This window comes from Mustela lutreola, chromosome 1 (assembly GCF_030435805.1).
Source record: "Mustela lutreola isolate mMusLut2 chromosome 1, mMusLut2.pri, whole genome shotgun sequence".
NCBI classification, from domain to species: Eukaryota; Metazoa; Chordata; class Mammalia; order Carnivora; family Mustelidae; genus Mustela; species Mustela lutreola.
The window spans coordinates 136,138,001-136,160,241 of record NC_081290.1 but is presented as its reverse complement, the minus strand read 5'-3'; the positions used below and the strand labels follow the sequence as shown (position 1 = coordinate 136,160,241).

General features: G+C 38.7%; 1 protein-coding gene across 2 annotated transcripts in view; it reads right to left on the bottom strand.

Moving 5' to 3' along the window:
* TLL1 (tolloid like 1) overlaps positions 1-16,548 on the bottom strand; it is a 212,914-nt gene extending 196,366 nt beyond the window's left edge. The window contains exon 1 of one of the 2 annotated variants that reach the window (XM_059174740.1): positions 16,380-16,548. In XM_059174740.1, the coding sequence (XP_059030723.1) occupies positions 16,380-16,548 (169 nt within the window). The remainder of the gene's footprint in view (positions 1-16,379) is intronic. The other variant, XM_059174750.1, reaches the window with a different exon arrangement.
* Between the last annotated feature and the right edge of the window lie 5,693 nt (positions 16,549-22,241).

Below are 22,241 nucleotides of genomic sequence, written 5' to 3'. Positions count from 1 at the left end.
CCTGTGGTATTTTGCCTTGCAAATTCTAGCTGCCTTGAATTCTGGACTCCCAGCTCCATATATTCAATATAGGGAAATTTTTGGTATCTGTCTGGATTCTCCTCAGTAAGGTGATGTAGTCATAAGGCTCACCTTTTACTTCCTATCTCCCCAAAATCACTGTCCTTTGTTGCTTGATGATCAACATCTTAGAACTATTATTCCTTATACTTTGTCCAGTTTTTTAGTTGTTTCAGACACAATGATAGTCTCCACATAGTTTGAATTTAATAAGACTTTATCAATCCCATTTCAAGAAATATGATTATTCAATTTGGATCAATTTTTCTTTAAGTAGTGAAAAACTATATAAAAAAAACTTACTTAAAAAGCAGTTTAGGGGAGCCTGGGTGGCTCAGTGGGTTAAAGCCTTTGCCTTCTGCTCAGGTCATGATCTCAGGGTCCTGGGATCAAGCCCTGCATGGGGCTCTCTGCTCAGCAGGGAGCCTGCTTCCCCTCTCTCTCTGCCTGCCTCTCTGCCTATTTGTGATCTCTGTCTGTCAAATAAATAAATAAAATCTTTAAGAAAAATTTAAAAATTAAAAAAAACAGTTTAAAAATTATGATTATTATAACCAAGTTTATAGGACTATCAAGTGAAACACTCATTCAAAAGCCCAGTACAAACCTACCTGCTCACTGATGACTCAAAATGACAAGCACAATTTGGAATTGTGACAAGGACTGAAGTTGACAAAAATAGCTACCGATCTTGAAGATGAACTCTTCTAAAGTAAGGTCAGAAAAACTTCTTTAGGGAAAAACATTTCTATAACCACAACCCAGATCAAAGCTAAGCAAGAAAAACTGGGCATAATGCAGAGGCGCCCAATAAAAGAATACAAAAGTTTAAGGGTAAGAGGTATCCAGACCAGGAGCTACCCAAGAGCAAAGTGAAGTAGGATACGATTATCCTCAGAGTTCCATTCTCCACCTTCTTATTTTCTGTTCCTGGTACATTTATAAAACTGACCTAATCTTCCATGTTAGTAATTTTCATGTTAATGACTTGATCCTTCCTAAGCAAAGAGTATCTGTGCTTTCAAAGAGGCATAGAGAAAGCAATGCTTATTTGAAAAAAAAAATCATTAGTCCATGTTTTCAGGAAACCATACTGAATCAGTAAATGATATATTCACTAACTCACCTCCATTCGTACATAATAAAATCACCACCTCCAACTCTACCTAATTGCAAAATCTGTTTTAAATAGGTTAAGCATGATAACTGGGATTGGTTAGAACTTCAAAACAGCATTGCAGTGCCTCTAATATGAGGAGTTTCAGACTATAATTTCTACGAGTACCTTCAGAGGTATATTCTTACAAACTAGAGAATAATATTTTCTTTGAAATGAAATGTCATGTTGAAAGAGTTGTTAATTGAGGTTAAAGTCATATTAGTAAAAGTTTTAATAACCATGTGAGAAGAGGTTAAAGAAATTCTGTTTATTTTAAATTAAAACAAGAAAAACCTTATTAATTTGAAAAATTAAAGAGATTAAATAATGATGGGTTTCTTCTCTATGTTTTCAAAATCAGTAAAACAGAAAGCATTAAATATCAAAATATGCTAAAAAACATTCCTGATCTACATTATAGTAAATTAGTGAAAAGCATAATACTAGCTTTTTCTAACAAAGTTAAAAAGTAATCGTATTTGCCTTAAGGCAGCAAGTCAGTGCAGGTAAACTGCATACTGCTTCCTTCAAGCAGTGTCTTTCCCTTGCAAATCTTAATGGCTAGTTTGAGTTACATAGGGATTTTCTTTCCCCATGACATCTGAATTGAATACTTCCAAGTGAAGGGCATGCAAATGTTTACATTTACAATGAAATCTTCACAAAAAATTCGTGAAACTTCTGGAGTTCTTGCGCATACCTGAAACTGAATGAATGTCCTGAAAAGTCAGCTAAAACAAATGGTGGCTGAATCATTACGAACCAAACTAGATATGTGGTATATTCTCATAAAGGACCTTATGTTTACATTTAACATAAGATGATAAATTAATTTTAAATAAAGCCATTTACTCATCATAATTTATAAATTCCAAAAGAAATTCCTTGAAGATACTCAGCATTATAAAGTCCTTTTTAATATTTAAAACCTTTTATAAAGACTGCTGTCTCTACCAACTAGGTAACAGACTAGGTAACAGTCTAGGTAAGGTAAGTAGTCTACCTAGCAGACTAGGTAACAGAGCTTCCTGCATAACTAAAATGGTGGATAAAATATTTTAAAAATCTTTCTGCATGTATGACAGGATGAATAAACATCTTCATGTTTGAGTGAAGGAGGGAACACAGAAAAATAGGCAGAAGACTAAAACCAACTCTCAAGTGAAGGGATTTACCAAGCCTAGATGACCTGATTATTGAATTTTGTTATTAACCAGAGTTCAGAAGAAAGAAGACAGTACAAGGCTCACCAAAGCTGTAAAGTATAATAGATAACCCCCCCAAAATCTGAGACTCCTAAATCTGGCCTGCCTGAATATAAGGAAGAATGAAAATTAAATCCATGTCACCCCAGGTAACTGCACAAAATCTGATTATCTGGAAGCTTAAAACTAAATAAGAGAGAGAAAAGCAAATATCCTCTCAAATGTCATAGGCAAAAATCATCCCTAAAGTAAGTTTGCATTCTAAATTTATACTACCATGGTAGCCTAATAAACTCAAGCAGATAATTCAGTTTAAACTTGTCCTAAACTGTTAGTAATGCTAAACACTGGACAGAAACAAAAATAATACTTTTAATTTACTAAAAGAACAAATAACTCCAATCTTCCACAAAATATTCCAGAGTATGTGGCTAACACAACCTTGACACCAAAACCCAGTAAGAACAATAAAAGAAGTCAGGCCAATTTAACTATGAACACAGAAACAAAAAAATTCTAAAGTACATATTGATAAACAGAATACAAGGGTGTAAAAAGAATAATGGATTATGTTCAAACTAGGTTCATCCCAGAAATGCGAAATGAGTTAATATTAGTACATCAATTATTCGAATACACCACACTAACTGGTAAAATAAAAATAATCATATCATCTCAATAAAAGCAGAATTCTTTAATCTGATAAAAAATATCAATTTTTAAAGACACAAAATAGCATAGTTAATAAGTAATTTAAAACATTCTACTTAAAATTCAGAATAGGGTAATCTAGCCCTCAATCATCATTTCCAAATAACACTGGAAAACTATTAGTACATATCAGCAAGAAAACTAAAATTAAATTAAAAGCATAGGATTGTAAAGGAAGAAACAAAGCTGCAGGTTTACTGCAGATAAGTTGATTACCTGTGTGAAGAACATACAGATATATTATTAATATGAGTGAGAGGTTGGCAAGGATTTGCAATAAAAAGTAAACCTCAAAAATCAAATACATTTCTACACAATAGCAGCAAATGGCTTAAAAGAAATTTTATAAAATACTACATTTATATCATCAGAAAATAGAAAATATATGAATATATGTGTCAAAACATGCAGAAAAAAACCTTTATGCTTAAAAATACTAAAAATGTATTAAACAGTATTAAAGAAAGTCTAAATAAATGCAGGTACATACCATGTTCGTGGATTAGAAGACTCAATATCATAAAAATAATTCTCACTAAATTAATTCATAGGTTCAAGGCAATTCTAGTCTAAACAATGGAACATGACAACTGCTTTCAAAGTTAATAAAGAATACCAAAGTCCAAATATAACCAATATACCCCTGAAGAATAACAACATAAAAACATCAGGTATGTAAAACTCAAAGGGATCTTAAAACCAAATTTATTTGCTTTACAAAAGACAAACTATGATGATGATGATGATGATGATGATGATGATGTGTTTCTTACCTTGCTCTTTTGTATCCCTGTTTACCCACTCATTCAAGTGTGCAACCATGGAACCATCATCCTTGAGTCCTCCTTTTCTTCTACCTTCTGACCCTCACCCCAAGGCTATCCACTTGGTGACTGGTCTCTTAAACTTAATCCCTCTTTTCTATAACTACTGCCACAGTACAATTGCAAACACTCATCAATACTTGCCACTATTTTTACTATAGCTGTAACAAGTCTACCTGTTCCCACCTGCTTCTTACCTCCTACAGCTACCATATCAGACCATGCTTTACATACTCAGTTACCTTTAAAACATAAGGTTGTTATCAAGCCAGTAATCTGATATAAATTTCCAGTAATTTCCCATCCTGTTGCAAAGGGGATCAGGATCACCCTCCCCTGGGCATTAAAAATCCTTCACATTGCACCTTCCCAAATCATTTCCTCCAAAGCACAAAAACTTACATACCCTCTGCACTACCTACAGTCGACTATTTATCAACCTCCCCCCACCTCCTCTTTCCTAAAATTCCATGAATCTTCACCGCTTCACTTTTTATCTTAGTTACTTGACTCTATAAGGTTTTATACCACCTTTTGTCCCAGAGAAAAACTTACAAGACTGAGATCCAACTCACCTTCCCTGAGAAGCCTTTCCAATCCCAAATATAATGCATTCCTTCCTCCAAGTTACCACGATATTTTGCTTATTGAACTTTCATACTGACAACTGAAACATGTGTTGCCCTTTTTCAGGGAGATACTGAAATCACTATAGGAGGGGTTATATCTTATATGTATCTCCCCATCTTCCTGAAACACACCAGGCATAAAATATTGGCTGTATTAGTTTACATCTGTACAGTGCATCACACTTAGGCATTTAATCCTTACTTGTTTCATAGATGAGGTAATACTATCCCAATATTACAAATGATTTTAAGTTCAGCAGCATTAAATAAGTAGACCAAAATAACAGAATTAAACACAGAAGACCTGAGACTTGCACCTGATTCTCCTAACACAATATCCAGTGCTCTTTAAGTAAAACCACACCACCTAGATTACTGTGACTAATTTCTATTGGAGTTCATTCCTTACTCTTATAAAAGCTCAAGAATGAAAACCTCCTTTGGCAAAGATTTGTTTGAGAATTTAAGACTCTTCATTAAAAAAAAATGAATACATAAAATGAACTAACTTATGATGAAAAAAGTAGTTCTTTACTAGACAATTCAGATAAATTGAAGGCTTATGAAACTAAATTTTATAGAGATAATAATATACACTGGTATCAAGTGAAAGAATGTATTCAGGATAGATATGCAGTTAATTGATATAAGAATGTATCTTTTAATATATTGTACATTTCATAAAATGCTTTAAGCCAGAAAAACTGTCCCATAGATTCTTTGCTGATAGCTCTTGTTCTCTCCATTATGAATATTGACCTCAAACTTGAAAGAACTGAATTCTCCCTCCTCTACTGGCCATTTTCTGCTCATTGACAAGCAATCATCTTTCCTGTGAAACAAACAAGTAACATTTTATTCTAACGGTAATGTGATACTAACACATCCTGAAGAGCACATAGGTGAAGCCTACGTACCTGGTCCCTGTTTTGACAAATTTTTTACAGATGGACAGAGGCTGGGAAAGAGGAATGGGAAATTATGCATAAAAGTTTTCAGTGATAATTCTGGCAAAGTCAAGTCAAGGAGCTCCACAGCGATTGCAGCTGCAGTCTGTTGGCTGCCTGGACTTGGCCAGAGCCATGAGAAACCTGAGGGGGGACCTTAACAAAAGTGCCCACTGGAGACGTGTGAGCATCTTCCTTTCCCTCTCACTGAACAGTACAGGCCATTGACCCTGCAGCTTCCAGGTACCACCTCAGTAGAGATCTTACTTCTGATATCAGGGACACAAAGATTCAGAAAACTTTGTAACGTGGACAGTCTTAGAGATTTCTAAACCTCAGAGACTCTGGTCCCAGAAAATCAAGGGACATCCCCAAGGTTACACCCAAATACAACAGAAGAGACAGTAATGGAAATTACATTTCTTACTACCAATCCAGTTTGTTTTCCAATTGCCATACCACTACCCACAAAAAATTATTTAAAGAAAGTAAAATTTATATATGCTTTTCAAAACCACAGTAAAATACTGCAAGTGAAAAGACTAGACATTTTTTTTTTTTCCTTTACCATTTGTTTTTGCTTCTCCTGGACCTGTAAACAAAGAAAAAGTCAACCATGTACATTTAAATACATTTAAGGATAAAGATACTGTGTGAAGGACAGAAACATAATCTAGTAGATAATGTGGGAAAATATGACAAAAAGAAGTTGAAATTTCTAAATCAAGCTATCTGAGAAAAATAAATGGAAATCAAATTACCAATACAGATTCTTCCAAATAATTGCATAAGTAATTATTGGTTACACCCCATCCCAATCCACTGCCAAATAACAAAGTCTGCAAAGTACTTTCTTAAAAGTTTTTATGCTCTCCACAAAACTTTCCTCCTCATATATCATGAGTAAAGAAAATTCCAGGAAAGAGGTATAAGAATATATATCTTGATTGTCACAATTTATTATAGTACCCATTTTCAAATGCATAGATTGAAATAACTTTAGCCCAGTTAAGTGATTATTATATAAGCAACTATTTACACAGAAAATATCATCTACCTAAGAATGATAAAGTTAAAACTTTATACCAGGTCAGGCTTGGTATCATATTTCACACTTCTAGAATTCCAAGGATAAATCCATGTTTCATCCACAGTAAATGTTCAATAAGGGTTTGATGAGTTTATGAATATTTGTAGCTTACAGCCATGTGCTTAAACTCAGCTCTATGTAAACATAGGATTGTATGTAAGCTCTTCAAGTTAATCCAGATGGCAAATAAAATCTGTACCAGAAATTAATGAAAGACTATATAGCCAAGATTCTATTCACACATTAGTCAATGTGCATTAAAAATTGTCAATATATTTTGGGTCTATTAAGCATTTTAGGAAATAGCCAAGAGAACAGTACCAAGAAATGTGTATATTAGTAATCCCTGTTACATTTCCAAATCTCCCTCACCTTTCCATTTGGAAATTTAACCTGTCAAATGCAAGATTTAGAGGACTTGGACTATGAATGCATTTTTATATATGACAAGAAAAAAGAACTTTATCTACAAACGTTTTTATAAAGATCATCTTCCCACAAACAAGTAGCTGCAATATTAAAAAAAAAAAATCCTCTACTTCCTATTTTTTGGTACTAGGAGTAAAAATTATACAGTGTTTACTATGTTCCAGACAGAGTGATTTTCACTTTATGTTCATGTAATAACACCATGAGGATCATAACAACATCTCCATTTTACAGGTCAGAAATCTGAAGCATAAGAAGGGTTTTAAAAAGCTGCACACTATCACCATGTGGGGGAGTCTGGTATTAGAAGTCATGCCCATCTCACTCCAGACCCCAAGTTTTTAACAGGTGCACTATTTTGTCTCCCTGAATTCTTAAAAAAATATTTTGAAACCAACCCCAATTTTCGAAAATACACCTATCCAAGAGAGGGGGAGAGAGAGAGAGAAGAGGAAGCAGCAGCAGCAGCAGCAGCAATGTGGCAACACATGGAATTCCAGAGTTCTGGATTCAAATTCTGACTCTATCACTGGACGACATATGGTAAGTTACCTTGAAACACTAAGCTACAGCTACCATTCAAAACAGAACTAAGATATAAGGTACTGTCTTCATTTTCATACAGTTTTATATACAAAGCCCCTTCCACCATTGGAAATCTTTTTTTTTTTTTTAATTTTATTTATTTGACAGACAGAGATCACAAGTAGGCAGAGAGGCAGGCAGAGCTCCCCGCTAAGCAGAGAATCTGATGCTGGGCTAGATCCCAGGACCCTGAGATCATGACCTGAGCCAAAGGCAGAGGCTGAACACACTGACCCACCCAGGTGCCCCAGAAATCTATTCTTATTGTAAATTTTTTTTCTTATTGTAAATTTTGTAATCTTGGAAACACTGGAGTATATCTTATTATAATCAATATCTTTTTTTTTTTTTTCTCCTGTCACAAGTTTACCCAGCAAATCTCACAAATCTCTTTCCCCACAGAAATAGAAGGCAACACAAACCCCTGATTTAGGTCATTAATTCTGCTATCCATTCCAAATGGCAAATCCTAACTATTCCTTCGCTGGTCACTGCCTGCAGGCCACAGTCTACCCAGGTCCAGATATATACTATTTCTTCCCCTGAGACTAAAATGTCCATATAAAAAATGTACCCTTGGTTCTTAAGTTTAGAAAAAAAGAAAACTTCAGAAAAGGTAAGCCTGTTTCTCCACATTCTGTTCTTACCCATTTGTCTGAGAAAAAATACAAACAGGAACTCTTCCTTCTAGAATACAGGACAATTTGCTAAAAGTAGCATGTTTTCTTCAAAGAAATTGTAACTTAGTAAATATTATATAAAGTATATATTTTGAACATGCCAGACTTCCTAGTCTTAGGAGACCACACTGGAGTTCCAAGAAGTTTAGTTAACCCTAGGATCTGCTAAAGCTTTCAAGCTTTTGACCTTAGGGCTTTTAGACAAGTTAGGATTGAAAAGATAGTTATTTAAGAGCCTTCTCACAGCATATTTGTTTTCTCAAAGGCATTCACACATCATTTACATACATAATGTACACAGTAAACCACTTTCCTGCATTGGCTGCATTTGTAAGGATATTCTTCACACTCTTTATGGGCTCAAAATCATGCATTGAATGAATACTCAGACAGCAAATCTAAAGTGTGAAGTGAAACAATTTAACACATACCACAGAGAACTTCAGAGCCTGTGCCAAGAATGGGACACTAATGACGGAATTCTGCTCAAATCTAACTCAACCTCTGCCTTACTCAACATGAAAAGCCTGCTGTCACAATTAAATACTTGGGACAACGGGCAGCAGTGTCTCCCTGACACTACTTAGCACTCACATATTTCTCTAACTCTATTAAAACTAGTGATGGGCATTTTTATTTGTCCCATACATAACTGGGCATTTCATTTGCAACTTCCCACACTTAGACAACATTCTTTTGAAAGAGACAATGGTCTGCCCTATATTATAGTTCATGCAATGGAAAATACTGGCCCCCTGACAAATTAGTAGATGGGTCATAAATGCAAGAATGTTGAGGGCAAGACGTATCCTCGCTAAAGAAAATCATTTGCCACAATGGATAGATGCCTGTGGCATAACACCACCACATCAATTTCTAGTCTTAATGTATTTGTACTGGCTGAAGAGCCAGTGCAGGCGATTCAAAGAAAGAAAGGCATCTGAAATACAGAACCAGGGTTCAAGTTCTCACCACTTAGCAAGTGCCATGGCAGCCCAGGCCCTGAACCTTTCTGAGTCTGTTTCCTCATATGTCCAAATCGGCTAACAAAAATATTAATTGATGGAGACATGGTGAAGATAAGAGATCATTTAAAATGTTTAATGTGAAAATAGGAACTATGTTATTTTGACACGAGTCACAAAGGCAATTCCCAGTTAGGTGAGACCCATGGGGGTCTAAGAATTCATTCTCTAGAAAGCTCTCCATGTGGCTGTTTTCTAGTTATGTGTGATGTTCTTCCTTAGGATATTTCAAAAGATTGACTTCTACATATGAGGTATACTTAACAACACAATAATCTGAATACAAAACACAAAATATCATAAACTCTCATCTACTAGGTATTTGTGATCAGAAAGATGAGCCCAGAGGAATGGAGTGCCATCCTTTCAATATCACTAGGCCACAGAACTGATGCCAATGGGGTTCTCAATGTTGCTCAAGAATAAAGATTATCCTAATAAACACTTCAAATCATTCGCATGGCCAAATTAAAGAGTTCAAAAATGCTAAGATCGGCTACCAGGCCAGGGGCCATTGGAAGAGTCCCTGTGGTACCCAGTCCATGTGCTAACAGTTTAATGCAGATAAGAAATATAAAAAATGAAGCAACTATTGTACCCTCCTACACCTCCTGCCTTCCCCAACACAAGAATTGTCATTAATTGGAGGTTCACAACATAGGAAAGACATCAAATGTCAATAGTAAAAATATGCTTTGTGTCTCCATCTCCACGTAACTCCCCTGATTTGTAAAATGGTGTAGTGTGTTAAAAACTATTGAAATGTTGTTGTTTTGTTTTGTTTTGTTTAACATTAAGGTGCATGCTTTGAGTAGGATATTAATATACCACATTAGATTTTGTTTGGGAAAAATAATACATGTGAGAGTACTTCTGGCCATCTTAATGTATGGTTTCAACTTTTTACAACTATTAGCAATCAAGAAAGTGTTGTGTTTTTTGGTTTTTGGTTTTTTTAAAATATGGTCCATAGCAAATAGTTTAAATGTAAATTGCAAGAGAAGAGCTGAGTAAAACAAATGCCTCCTTGGTTCACTTTCTAGATTTCAATTAACACCTAATTTACAATACTTCTTAATACAAATATATAGCTGAGCTCCTTAAAACAGCCTGGCAGGGTTAGCACACACTTTGTAAAGAGCTGACAAAACAAGCATTCCATTAGCCAACCCACAATGTCTCAAATTTAATAGTCAATATCCCATTTTCAGGGCTGACAATGGCAAGAACTAAATAAATAACCAAGGGATTCCCTCCCTCCTACTTTCTGGGAAAGAACACATTCTATGCAATTCATTCCATAGCTTTAAGGCTATAATTTTTTTTTTTTTAATGTTCCTCCCTAAGCATCATTATTCAATAGATAACTAAAGGAAATAAACCACTAAAGCCATATTGCTAAATCATTCCAACGGATCCAGAGCTATGGAGAGGACTCTTCACTCCTTCATTTAGGAAGGATAAGCCCAGGATTAATTCCAGATCTCTGAATATTAAAGAACTGTAAGAGGCCTCAAAATTCCCCCAGTAGAGGATATCCTACATCCCCGAAAACCTTTACAGCCACCTGAACCTAGGCCTGGCCCAGACCTAGCTATGGGCTCAAGATGCTACAGGGGGCTCTCCTACAGTTCAGGGGAGCAGCACAGCCCCTTTCCCCCACCTCCCCAGACACCAGATGGTCCCAGCAGGATGTGCAAGGCCTCATTTTAAATGGATTATTTACCTCTATCTTTTCTAAGCATTCTTAGAAAAGCTTAGGGAGGTCCTAGTTTTAAATATTTTAAGTGGATCAGTCTAAGGTGATATTAAAAACAATAGATAATATTCTAAAGAGACAAAAGGTAATGATGGTAAATCACTAACACCTGTTATCATCTACCTGAGTTCTAGAAAAATTTAAAGGCTAATCTCTGTCCAATACACTCACTGATGAAGAGGCCTAAGAGATCATTAATGTGACTAATATTCTTAAGGTTGACAAAAATGTGATGTTAACTACAGACAAGTGACACTAAGTTTTAAATCAGGGGAAGCTGCTAAGATACACAAAAATAAGATTCTTACATATACCATAGGGGAGACAATATGGTTTTTGTAGAAGAAGCCATACATGGCATACATTAGGTTTTCATAGAAAAGTGAGCCATCATGCTGGCAAGATGAAAAACATGGAATTATATACTAACTTTCTCAAAAAGCCTTTGCGAGGCTCTTACACACTTTTAACTGTCCCACTATAGACTAAGGAGGCCTAAACAGGGAAGGGAGGACCCAAACACCACCTACTGAGCTAGAAATCATAAAGATTCCATTATTTACTACCCGAACTGCCTGAATGAAGGGCTTCCAGCTAGATTTTCAACTTGCAAATGACAGAACCCTCACTGGAGGCCAAAAATGGGAAGATCTCAGGAGACTATGTGTAAATCAACAAACAAAAAGGAGCTTGAAAGCTAGCTGACTCTATATTTAAGAAAATATATTTTCTTAAACTGAGAGATATATTTAAGAAAAACTAGTCTATCTAATTCATACCTAGTAACAGGAACTGCCATTTATGGGCAAAAATGGACATGGATCCTCACAACAAGGGCTACAGAATCACTATTGGCAAATGATGAACAGAATTTAATTATATAAAATATAATGTTTCTCCAATCCTTCTGCAGAAACTTACTTTGGCCACTTCCAAGTTGGCATCAGAAGCATGAGGAGGAAAAAGAAAAAAAGAAAAAACAAGCTCTGAGGAATGAAAACTAAGAGAAGAGGAGCTGGTGAAGAGAAGCCACTGTACGAAATGCATTTTTAACATGAGCATTTGGCAACCAACAGAGGTGCTGACCAAGAAATATACGTTTCAATATTTAATATCATGAAAGAATAAAGCCAACACAGGGTTGAACATCAAATTCTAAAACATCATACCTAGGAGGCTGACTCTGAAGCTAGAAAAGACAGCACTGAGGACCAAAAGAATGAGAAGATCTTACCAAGAGATTATAAACTTATGAAAATCATCCCAAGAATTAGTATACTAGGACACTGGTACCCTGAATATAAAGAACAGCAGAAAGAAGAACCCTTTAGGAAGCCAAAAGCCTATTTCTAGGTAAACAGGCCTGCATATGCCACTCTAAAGGCAAATTTAACCTTGCAAGTCACTGACCTTTAATCATGTTTGGATTTTTTCCAGGAAAAGGAGACATTTACTCAGAAGATTCAGGATAGAAAGGGTTTTTTTTTCAAGGTGTTCATACTTATCCAAAAGGATAAGGACAAACTTCTCGACAAACATTTTACGTCATCGGTCTCCTCAGCCTCTCCCCATCATTTGAAATACTAAATTCTTCCGTCCTCTTTATTGCATATTCTATTTTAAATTGCCTGAGCTTTCCGGATATCCCCTTAAATACAAAAAGAGAAAAGAAGGGAGGAAGGGGAAGTAGGGAATACAGACTTGGTTTATTGGGTCTCTGGTTTTCCAGGTAATCTCCAGACAAATCTGAGAGATTACCTTGCACACCAAATTTGCCCAGGCTCTTCCAGATATTAACACTCTGATTAACACCTATTGGAGCAATACAACACTGAAACAGGATACCTCAGTCTCTGTTCTGGAATGACTTCCTGCAGCATCAGCTTCCCAGTGTCCCTTAGGAACCTTCTGAACTAGAGAGAGTAAGATTGCAAACTCAGGTGGCTATGTACTATGCTGAAGAAAGACAATCAGATATCTCTTTGAATTATCTGCATCTTTCTGTTTATCTATATATAGAAAGAGATTAATTACCTAAATTCTGTCCTAATGGATTGTAAATATATCTTAAGTTACACTGCACTAACTTACCTACTTTCACTTATACCAAAATGGCTTTCTAAGTGAAACTTCAATTAACACAAGGCTTCCTTTCTGTCCAATAGTTTCATGAACTTGAAATTAGAGTTCTCATAGGTATAAAAATTATAGTATTTCGCAAATATAATCTATTACTGGGATGAACATTAAAAAGTAGGTATGATACCTATCTTCAAAGACTTTATATTGTAATTGGGTTTGGAAAAGATGAAACTATCTATCTTCTTAGTCATTTCATGCTTATCAGATATGAAAGTCCCTGCATTTCTATTGGTCTAGATTCTAGGTAAACCTGGACAAACTTCTATTGTTTGCATTTCAAGGAAGGCCTCCAAAAGGCCAGCTAAGGATACAATGTCATTATTTTATCTATCTATCTACCTAATTGCATGCCAGATTTTGCTGACAGGAGACTTCAAATCAAGTTCTGGTTAATCTTAACAACCATTTGACCTTGTGGAGCATCTGTTTCCCTATCTGTGTAATGGGAATATTAACAAGTTTCACTATATTGGGCTGTGTATTGATCTAAAATAATGTACTAAAAAGTGCTTAAAATCTATAAAGCTATAAGAGAAGTTCAGAAAGGACACTTTATGGTCCATGCCCTCTTCTCTGCTCTTTGGAAAGGGCAGATCAAAGGTGCCCCTGAATCTCGAGAGCACTCTCTCTGGCTTTTGTGTGGCCTTCTTTCACAGATCCATCCTCATATTTCTTATTTTAGTGACCTTTTTTTGACTCTTGTTTTGGGAGTTCAATGTGCTATTTAATTTTTTTTTCCCTGTTATTACAACTTTTGTCTTATACAGTGCCAAAAGTGAGGGCACAAAAAAAAAAAAAAAAAAAAAAATTTACTGCTCTTTAGCCAAGATGGCAAATTAAACCCTTTCATGTCACTAAATTTAAAAAGCAGCGTTGACCATTTAAAAAGTGATCTCAGATTTTAGATAAATTTCTCAGCTTTCCACTTGGGTCATTCTTATTTCTCTTTCATTATACATATACAATATACATATAGACACAGGTATGCCTCTTGTACTCAAAGGTTATGCTCTAAAATAAACCAGTATTAAAGGAAAAGCAAAAATTAAATGCTCTTAAAGTTTTTTTTTCTTGCCCTAGATGTTTATTTGCTGAGAATAATAAACATTCATGCTTGAGGCGGATTTCAATACACATGGTGCAATCACTTAAATTTTAAAATTGAAAACATTCTTAAATAGAAAAAAAACTAGTTATGCTCACAGAACCTTATTCTGGACAATTTCTAATATAAGTCTAAAAAACATACTTTCTGAAATGGTACTAGCTAATTTTTGACACTTCTTATATTCATACTTGAAATTAATGATTTTTAAAAGGCATAAACTTTTTCTTGAATCTGTATAGAAAACTGTATTTTCCTGAAATCAGGCCAATGTATACATATGCACTGTTTTTTTCATATTAATAGCTGGTCGCATCTTTCATACAACAGAACCTCAGAATAGATGTTTTCCTAGACAATCTTTAGAAATACCACGTCATTTCTACTTTACCTAAAACAAGAAAATACACAATTTTCACCCAGTTACAAACATGATTCAAAATTAATTCCTCAATAAAAAGTATGTTTGGGGAGTTGTATGGTACTGAATTCTGGTTGTCCAGCCATTAGTCATCCATCACAGCAGGAAGGTGTCTTGTTCCACAAACCATCAGGGAAGGCCCGAGAAACTTCTGGTGGGATAGACTGAGTGTTAAAGGGGAGAGGAGGAAACTTATAAACAAAATAGAACTAAACCAGAATTCCGAGTTCCAGACTGACAAGTTTCTACTAAGCTACCCTAAGTTTTGAATAACTATCTCCAGTAAGCGCGCATGAAGAAAGATCTGATAACGTGTACAGAACACTCATAGGCCCCTGGTCAAAGCAATGTGTCATCAACGGTACAAATTAACAAGGGAATTTCCAGCATTTTCCTTCACTGTGTGCACTTCTCCTTCCTTTGGGACCAAGAAAGGTTCAGTCAGGTTTACCTAGCTATGAAAGGGAAAGAAATCGCAGTCACATCCGCACCCAGCCCGCACAGAATCCACAGACACCGAGGAACTCTGGATGCTTTGCCCACTCCCTTCCCTCTGCTTCGCCAAAGCCCACACCTCTAGAAGACGGGACAGAACGTGCCTTTAGCGTACAAACAACTCCGTGAAGTCGGCCCCAACAACCCCTGTAACCTTCCTTCCGAAGTCAGTCGTGAGTCCACAATGAATTCGGTTCACCTCAACCTCAAGTCCGCAGGGCCAGGAACCTGGAGGCCCCCGGAGTCCGGGACACTGCGCTCACGTGGTCACCGGCTGCGGCACGTGCGGCTGCGACCTGAGGCGGCGGGAGGGAAGCACCGCCCCGAGCGGGAGGGGAGACCCGCCGAGGCGCTGGACGCGCGGGGTAGAGAGGAAGGTGCCGGGGCGATCCCGGACGGACGAGGAGAAGCTGAGCTTCAGGCCGTGCTGGTCAAACTGCAGTTCCCGGGGGGGTGTGCACAGGAAGGAAGGCGCAAGTTTGGATGGGGTAACAACTTGGAGCTTTTTTTTTTTTTTTTAAGGTTTATTTTAAATGGGCAAAAGCATTTGATTTCCATCTAGCGTGAGAGTTTCCAAGGTCGTCACAATCCCCTTCTCGCCTGGATCCCACACTTGAGATCCCTGGCAAAAGAGGGAGCAAAGGTGTCCCGAGGTGGCAATTCCATCCCCGCCCATCTTTTGGGGAACTCTAACCAACTCGGTCCCAGGCGAACATTGGGGAACCGCACCCTGGAACAAAGAGGAGGTGTAGTCCCCTCAGATGCTTATAGCCCGCTGAGTGCTGGTATTTAAAACCCACGGCAAGCCAGCTGTGTTTACGGCTTATTCCATTTTGCTGGGGGAGGGGAAGGGAATCCGAACTCTGGACATTTTTTCCCAAACTGGGAGCCGGGAGCTTGGCATGCGATCCCACTAGCACAGAACTCCAGTCAACTCGGGCCGTGGTGACTGCCACTTGGGGGTGGGGAGGAGAAGGAAAGGAGAGCAAGGATGGAGCGACAGAGGGGCTGGTGAGAGGGCGAAGGAAACAGGTGAGCTCCCACCGCCAGCCCTCGGAAATGCAGCGCGGCAGCCCCCCGCACGCCACAGTCCCGACGTGGAGAGGCACTTACCGGCTTTACAAGGGTCCTTGTAGTCTATCGTCTCCGCTTTATCCTCTTCGCTCCCATCAAAAGTGTAGTCATAATCGAGTCCAGCGCAGATCCAAAGCTCCCCGTAGAAAACAATCCCCGAGGCCACCAGCCACACAAGCATCCTCGGGGGAAGCGTTTTCAACCCCATCCTCCTCCCCTGGAGGAAAAGGAAGGGACGGGACCGGGAGGTGAGGCGTCCGCGGTCCGCGCTGATGTGCGGCGCCAAGGGAACCGGTGCTCCCCTCCCTGCCGGGAGGCTCCTCAGCGACCCTGGGGTGTTCAGGTGTCCGGAGACATGCGGGTGCCGTCGGGACAGTAGGGAGGGCAAGAAGTGCCTGTTACCCCCCAGTTGCAGGGAGAAGTTGGCTAGAGGCCTGCGGGTGGGCGGAGGGCAGGTAAGGAGCTCGGCTCCCGGAGACGGGGAGGGGCAGCTGCGGGCAAACTCGGCTCTGGCGGAGCGGGCGCTCGCTGCCTGCCAGGTCGTCCTTCTGGCGGCCGAACTTCCCGCGGCCGCGGCTGGGCGAGCGGCACCCCGCCGGCTCAGCTGCCACCGAAGCTCGGGCTCCCGCGCCGCGCCCCCGCCGCTGCCAGGACCCGGAGGTAGAGCGCGAGCTGCCGCCGCCGCCTGCGCCCGCCGCCGCCGCCGCCGCTCGGGGAAGATGAATCCGGTCTGCACATCAGCACATCTGAACTGAAAGGGGAGACCGAGGAAGGGGGTGGGGGGCAGGCATTTCTACGCCGCAAGACCTTAGAAGCCTGCAGAAGCCAGCAGAGCAACTGACTGAAAAGAGCAAAAGTGTGAGGATTTGGGGATGCATCGTTTCCCTGCCCCCCCACCCCGTCTTTTTACCCTCTTCCTAACTTGAAAAAAAAAAAAAAATCTTCGCAGCATCTAACCCAATCACTTGCATCCTGCTTACTTATTCATACAATCAGGGTCAGGATCCGGGCCACAGCCTCCTCTCTGACTTCTTTTGATAGCCTTATACAAACAAACAGACACGAGCGCGCTGACAATTTCATTTATATTTTACCAAAGATAAAAATGAATATATTATGTATCTGCGTCCGCGAACAACATTTAATAGATGTTGTACGTGTCAGCCAAGAGTGCCAGACCGGGGGTGGCGCGAGGGATCGTGATAACTTAGCTGTAAACCTTTACTTCCCCTCTCCCCAAATAAACAGCGGGTGTGTGTTTCTTTCCTTTGCTGCGGTTTAACCTTAGTGTAGCCCGGGCATGGAGGAAAAGTGTCTGAGCCTTCGTGACTTGGCTAAGGAAATAGACTGCTTTAAAAGTCCCCCAACCAACAAAGTTTTGCTAAAAGTAAGATCCCCAGAACTGCAATTAAAAAAAAAAAAAAAAAGAAGAAGAAGAAGAAAGAAAGAAAGAAAAAATCCAAAATCAAGTTACAGATTGCAGCAGCAGGAAACGCTAAGACCTTGCTGATGGGCTGGCGCTATGGCTCACGTGGGCGCAGGAAGGGAAGTTGGAAGGAATACTCGGGAAGCAAATTTTCTGTGACAGTTCTGGCGCCCATGCCCGGAGTTGCTCAGTATCCTTCGGCTTCAGTTGTTTTACTTCTGAGGAGAGTGTGTAAAACCTGGCAGCAGGATCAGCGAGGTAAACCACATGTCAGCCTAGCAGACGCAAGACAAACACAGGTTGTGGGAAATTGGGGAGGAAAAAAATCAGAGGAAATCTCTGCAAAACCCCTGTTGTGAGCAATTCAGTGGTTTCCCCACATCTGCAAGTAGTTTCCAAAATAGGTGAGAGGACTTCTCCTCCCCCAGACTGGTGATTGGGAGACTTGCATTTTCCAACTAAATCTTGAACTGTCATTTTAGCAGGGACTTGTAAAAAAATCTTGTTGCCTTTACATCTTTATTTAACATTTAAGTGTCCCCCTTTTCCAAGTAACCATCAGGATACAGTATCATCTAGAGGAAAATAGGAAAGTAACACCCTCCCATCCACAACATATTTTTGACAGGGTAGACCCAGTTAGCTTAGGTGATTTGACCAGGTTTTATGGTTGTTAAAGAAAACTTGGAGGCTAAACTTGAAGAAATGTCATCTATTTCCCACTTAAACTAAGACTAAAAGGATGGGAGGGCTAGGTAGAACTGATTTGATATTCCTGGCAAAGCTGGATCTTTCTCAGAGTCCAATGCAGTAATGGAGCCTTCCTTCAGTAGATCTCAAACTTTTAACCCCATGTCACAGAACAGAGAGCAGATCTGAAAAGAACATGTTCAATAAGTAGGTAGAGGTATTTGGTTTTGAAATCTCTTGCTGAGTCATTCTCAAGTTCTTTTACCCATCAAAAAAAAAAAAAAAAAAGTTTTGCATAATTAATAATGGTGTTGCTCTAGTGCAGGGCTAAACAAGAATGTATTCTGCTTACCCCATCTGAAAGCCCAGAAAATGCAACTTTCCTTTAGAAGATTCTTGCTCTTGAGCTGCTGAAACCATCCTACTTACTATCCCCAAACCTTGAAAATGTCTCTTGTTAATCCAAAGGACTGCAAATATCTCCTTAGACTGTTTTACCAAGGGTAAGTTTGCAGGACTTTGTGCCTGGTGATTTTCTAAGCATCACTGATTTTGTAGAAATTAATATGTTCATTCATTTTTCCTGGAAAAAAAATAGTAACATATAGGGACATCTGCTTCCTTATATAATGGTGCCTATTATGGATTCCTTACAGAACTTATCATTGCTTTTATAAATTTACATTCTAGATTTAGAATGATTGACATAGTAAAACCTCAAATCAAAATATAGAAATGTTTCTTTATGGCTAAAATAGCTGTGGAGAATAGTCATTTACACTACAATATCCTAGGCCTCAATCCCTGATTTACTTACATAATTTTAAAATATTTATTAAATCTAACTCTACAGTAATAAAATACCTACCTTTACTTTTATTTCTGTAGTTGCTATGATTGCAAACTACCATAGACTTTGCCCTGTCTATTAAAAAAACATAAATTTACAAGAATTCAAAGAAAACAAAAAACAAGAAAATGCTTATGAGCAAAGAGTTGAAGGCTCAGTCAGAACATAGCCAAAAACGTGTGCAGTATGTGAAACTAATCTCCTCAGGAAGATAAAAAGAGGTGATTGATTGCTTTAGTAAGATGTGCTGAAGTAACCTTGACTTCTAGCTGGCAGCTGCTTCTGACCACCTCACCACCTGCAGCAGGACCCCATCAACCCCCAACAATGCAAGGAATAAAGCCACCAAGAGAGTTGAAGCAATAGGTAACTCTAGTCTGCTATCCCAGTAATTAAAATAAACTTGCCCTGTGGATAATGTGAATTATAAATGTGTATTTTGGAGGCGCCTAGATGGTGCAGTGGTTAAGCACCTGACCCTTGATGTCAGCTCAGTTCAGGATCTCAGGGTCCTGAGATGGAGCCCAGGTCTACTCTGCACTCAGGAGGAGTCCGCTAGAGATTCTCTCCCTCTTTCTCTGCTGCTTCTCCACACCCTGCAATCTCTCCCTTTCTCTCTCCCTCTCCCTCTGCCGCTTCCCCCCTCCTTCCCTCTCTCTCCCCCTCTCTCCCTTTCCCTCTGCCCCCTCCCCATCTCTTTCATTCTCGCCCCCTCTGCTGCTCCCCCATGCTCTCTCCCTTTCTCTCTCCCTCTCCTTCTATTGCTCCCATTTATGTTCCTTCTCAAGCAAATAAATAAATCTTTTTTTAAAAAAGGGATTTATTTAAGAGAGGGAGAGAACACATGCAAGAGGATAAGCAAGGGGAGGGGCAGAGGGAAAAGTAGACTCTCTACTTACTGAGCAGGGAGCCAGATGAGGAGCTCTATCCCAGGACCACAGGATCATGACCTGAGCCTAAAGCAGACATTTAACAAATGAAACACCCAGGTGCCTCACTTTGAAAGAAAAAAAGAAAGAAAGAAAGAAAAAGAAAGAAAGAAAGGAAGGAAGGAAGGAAGGAAGGAAGGAAGAGAAAAGAAAGGAAAAGAAAAGAAAGAGAAAGAAAGGAAGAAAAAATGTCTATTTTTTAAATCTAGCCATTTTGTGAAAAGCTAGTTGTTATTGTTTTTTGTTATGAAACCAAGTAATACATGAATATATCCTTCTCATAGCCCTTGTTTAAAAAAAAACGATAATTCAGATGAGAGTGGAATAAAATGTGTTTCTGTCTCTCCCTTGGTCTTATTCCCCCTTGTCCAAAGTAGAAACTATTAACCTGTTAACCAGTAGTATTTACAGAGAGACTGACTCCTATGAAATTGTCTTATCTGCAGATTAAAAACAGCAAATACTGACAATTTCATATGGTTCAAGCTATTACTTTAAAGCTTAATAAAACTCCTGATTTGTATTAATGCTACTGTTCATCTCAGCTAAATTATATACATGTCAATTAAATATTTTTAAATGAAAAGATGATTCTCAGGATGTAAATGGCCTCTGACTTCCACATTTTTAATTGAACATTCTATGATTTTTTTTATATCACATTGTCTCATATGTCACTATTTCAGGATGCTCCCAACTCTTGTAATTAGGATGATACTACATTCAATCAAACTCTGCCTTTATTGCTGTTTCCTAAGTAACAAATATAGTGTCAGAGACAGACTGAAAAAGTGAATGGAAGGTAGTATTTGCTTCACAACAAAAGTGTTACAGAAGGTGTTTGTTTATTTGTTTGTTAAGAAAAAGGCATACACCTCCCCCAGGAAATGAAAAAAAAATAATAATAATAATAATAAACCTTCCTCCTGCAATGGATTCTGGTCTGAGTACAGCCCACTGACCTAAGAGCCTCTCCTTATTCCTTGGTACTTGCTAGTTTGCTGTACTATGTTCTTCTCTAGCATATCCTCACTGTGGGGGACAGAGATCCCCTTTGTTGTTATGGCTTTTAGCCACTCCAGACCTTTTAACTCTTTCTTTCACCCCGTTCATATGTGACCATCTACAGCCCACATAATGCTGTATGTTACCTTCTTTCCTTTTAGGGTCTCTCTCTCTCTCTCTCTTTCTCAGCCCTGAGCAAAGCAATATAGCATCTCTTAATTTTACTTCAGTGTCCAAAGGTGTGGTAAAACTCCCGATACCACACGAGATCATTTTAGTTAACATAGTGATAAAATTCTTTAAAAAAAAAAAAAAAAAGAACAGGTACATATGTGTGTATATTATATATACATATATTACTAAAATTAATTATTAACAAATCTGCAATTGCATATGTTTCTCATGCACTTAGGTTAAAAAAACAAGTTAGTTGCTTTATGAAATTAAGTCAATAAGAAAGGTGGCACATGAAGGTTAATCGATGTTTGGTAAACACTGATCTAATTTAATTCCTAAGTCCCCTTAAAACCTCAGGCTCTCTGTGGACAACAACCTTTTTGCCCCTTCCGCACAGCAAACCTCAGTCTGTTGCCTCCCTTGCTTACTTATCACTCACTCTCATTTCCAGGAGCGCAACGGGGAAAGGCTATGTTTGGACACGGGAGCCGCATGTATTTACCGTTAGCACTTTCAGGTAGTTTGCTTGTTTAAGTTCGTACTTGGTATTTCAGTCTCAGGAAGAGCCACCGACTTGTTTGTTCAGAAAGCAAGTATTATTACCTAAGGACATCTGGAAATGATCGCATTCTTCATTCAGGCATCAGCTCGCCAACGGGAAATGGAGGGAATGGAGTAGGAAGAAAGTCCTCTCATTTCTCACCTGGTGGGACGCTATGTTCGAGTCTGCCAACAGATACTCAATTGTGGGACCTCTAGACCTGCACTGAATCCTCACTGTTTTCCCCGGAATACCTAGCAAGAGAGGCACAAAAGTATGGAGG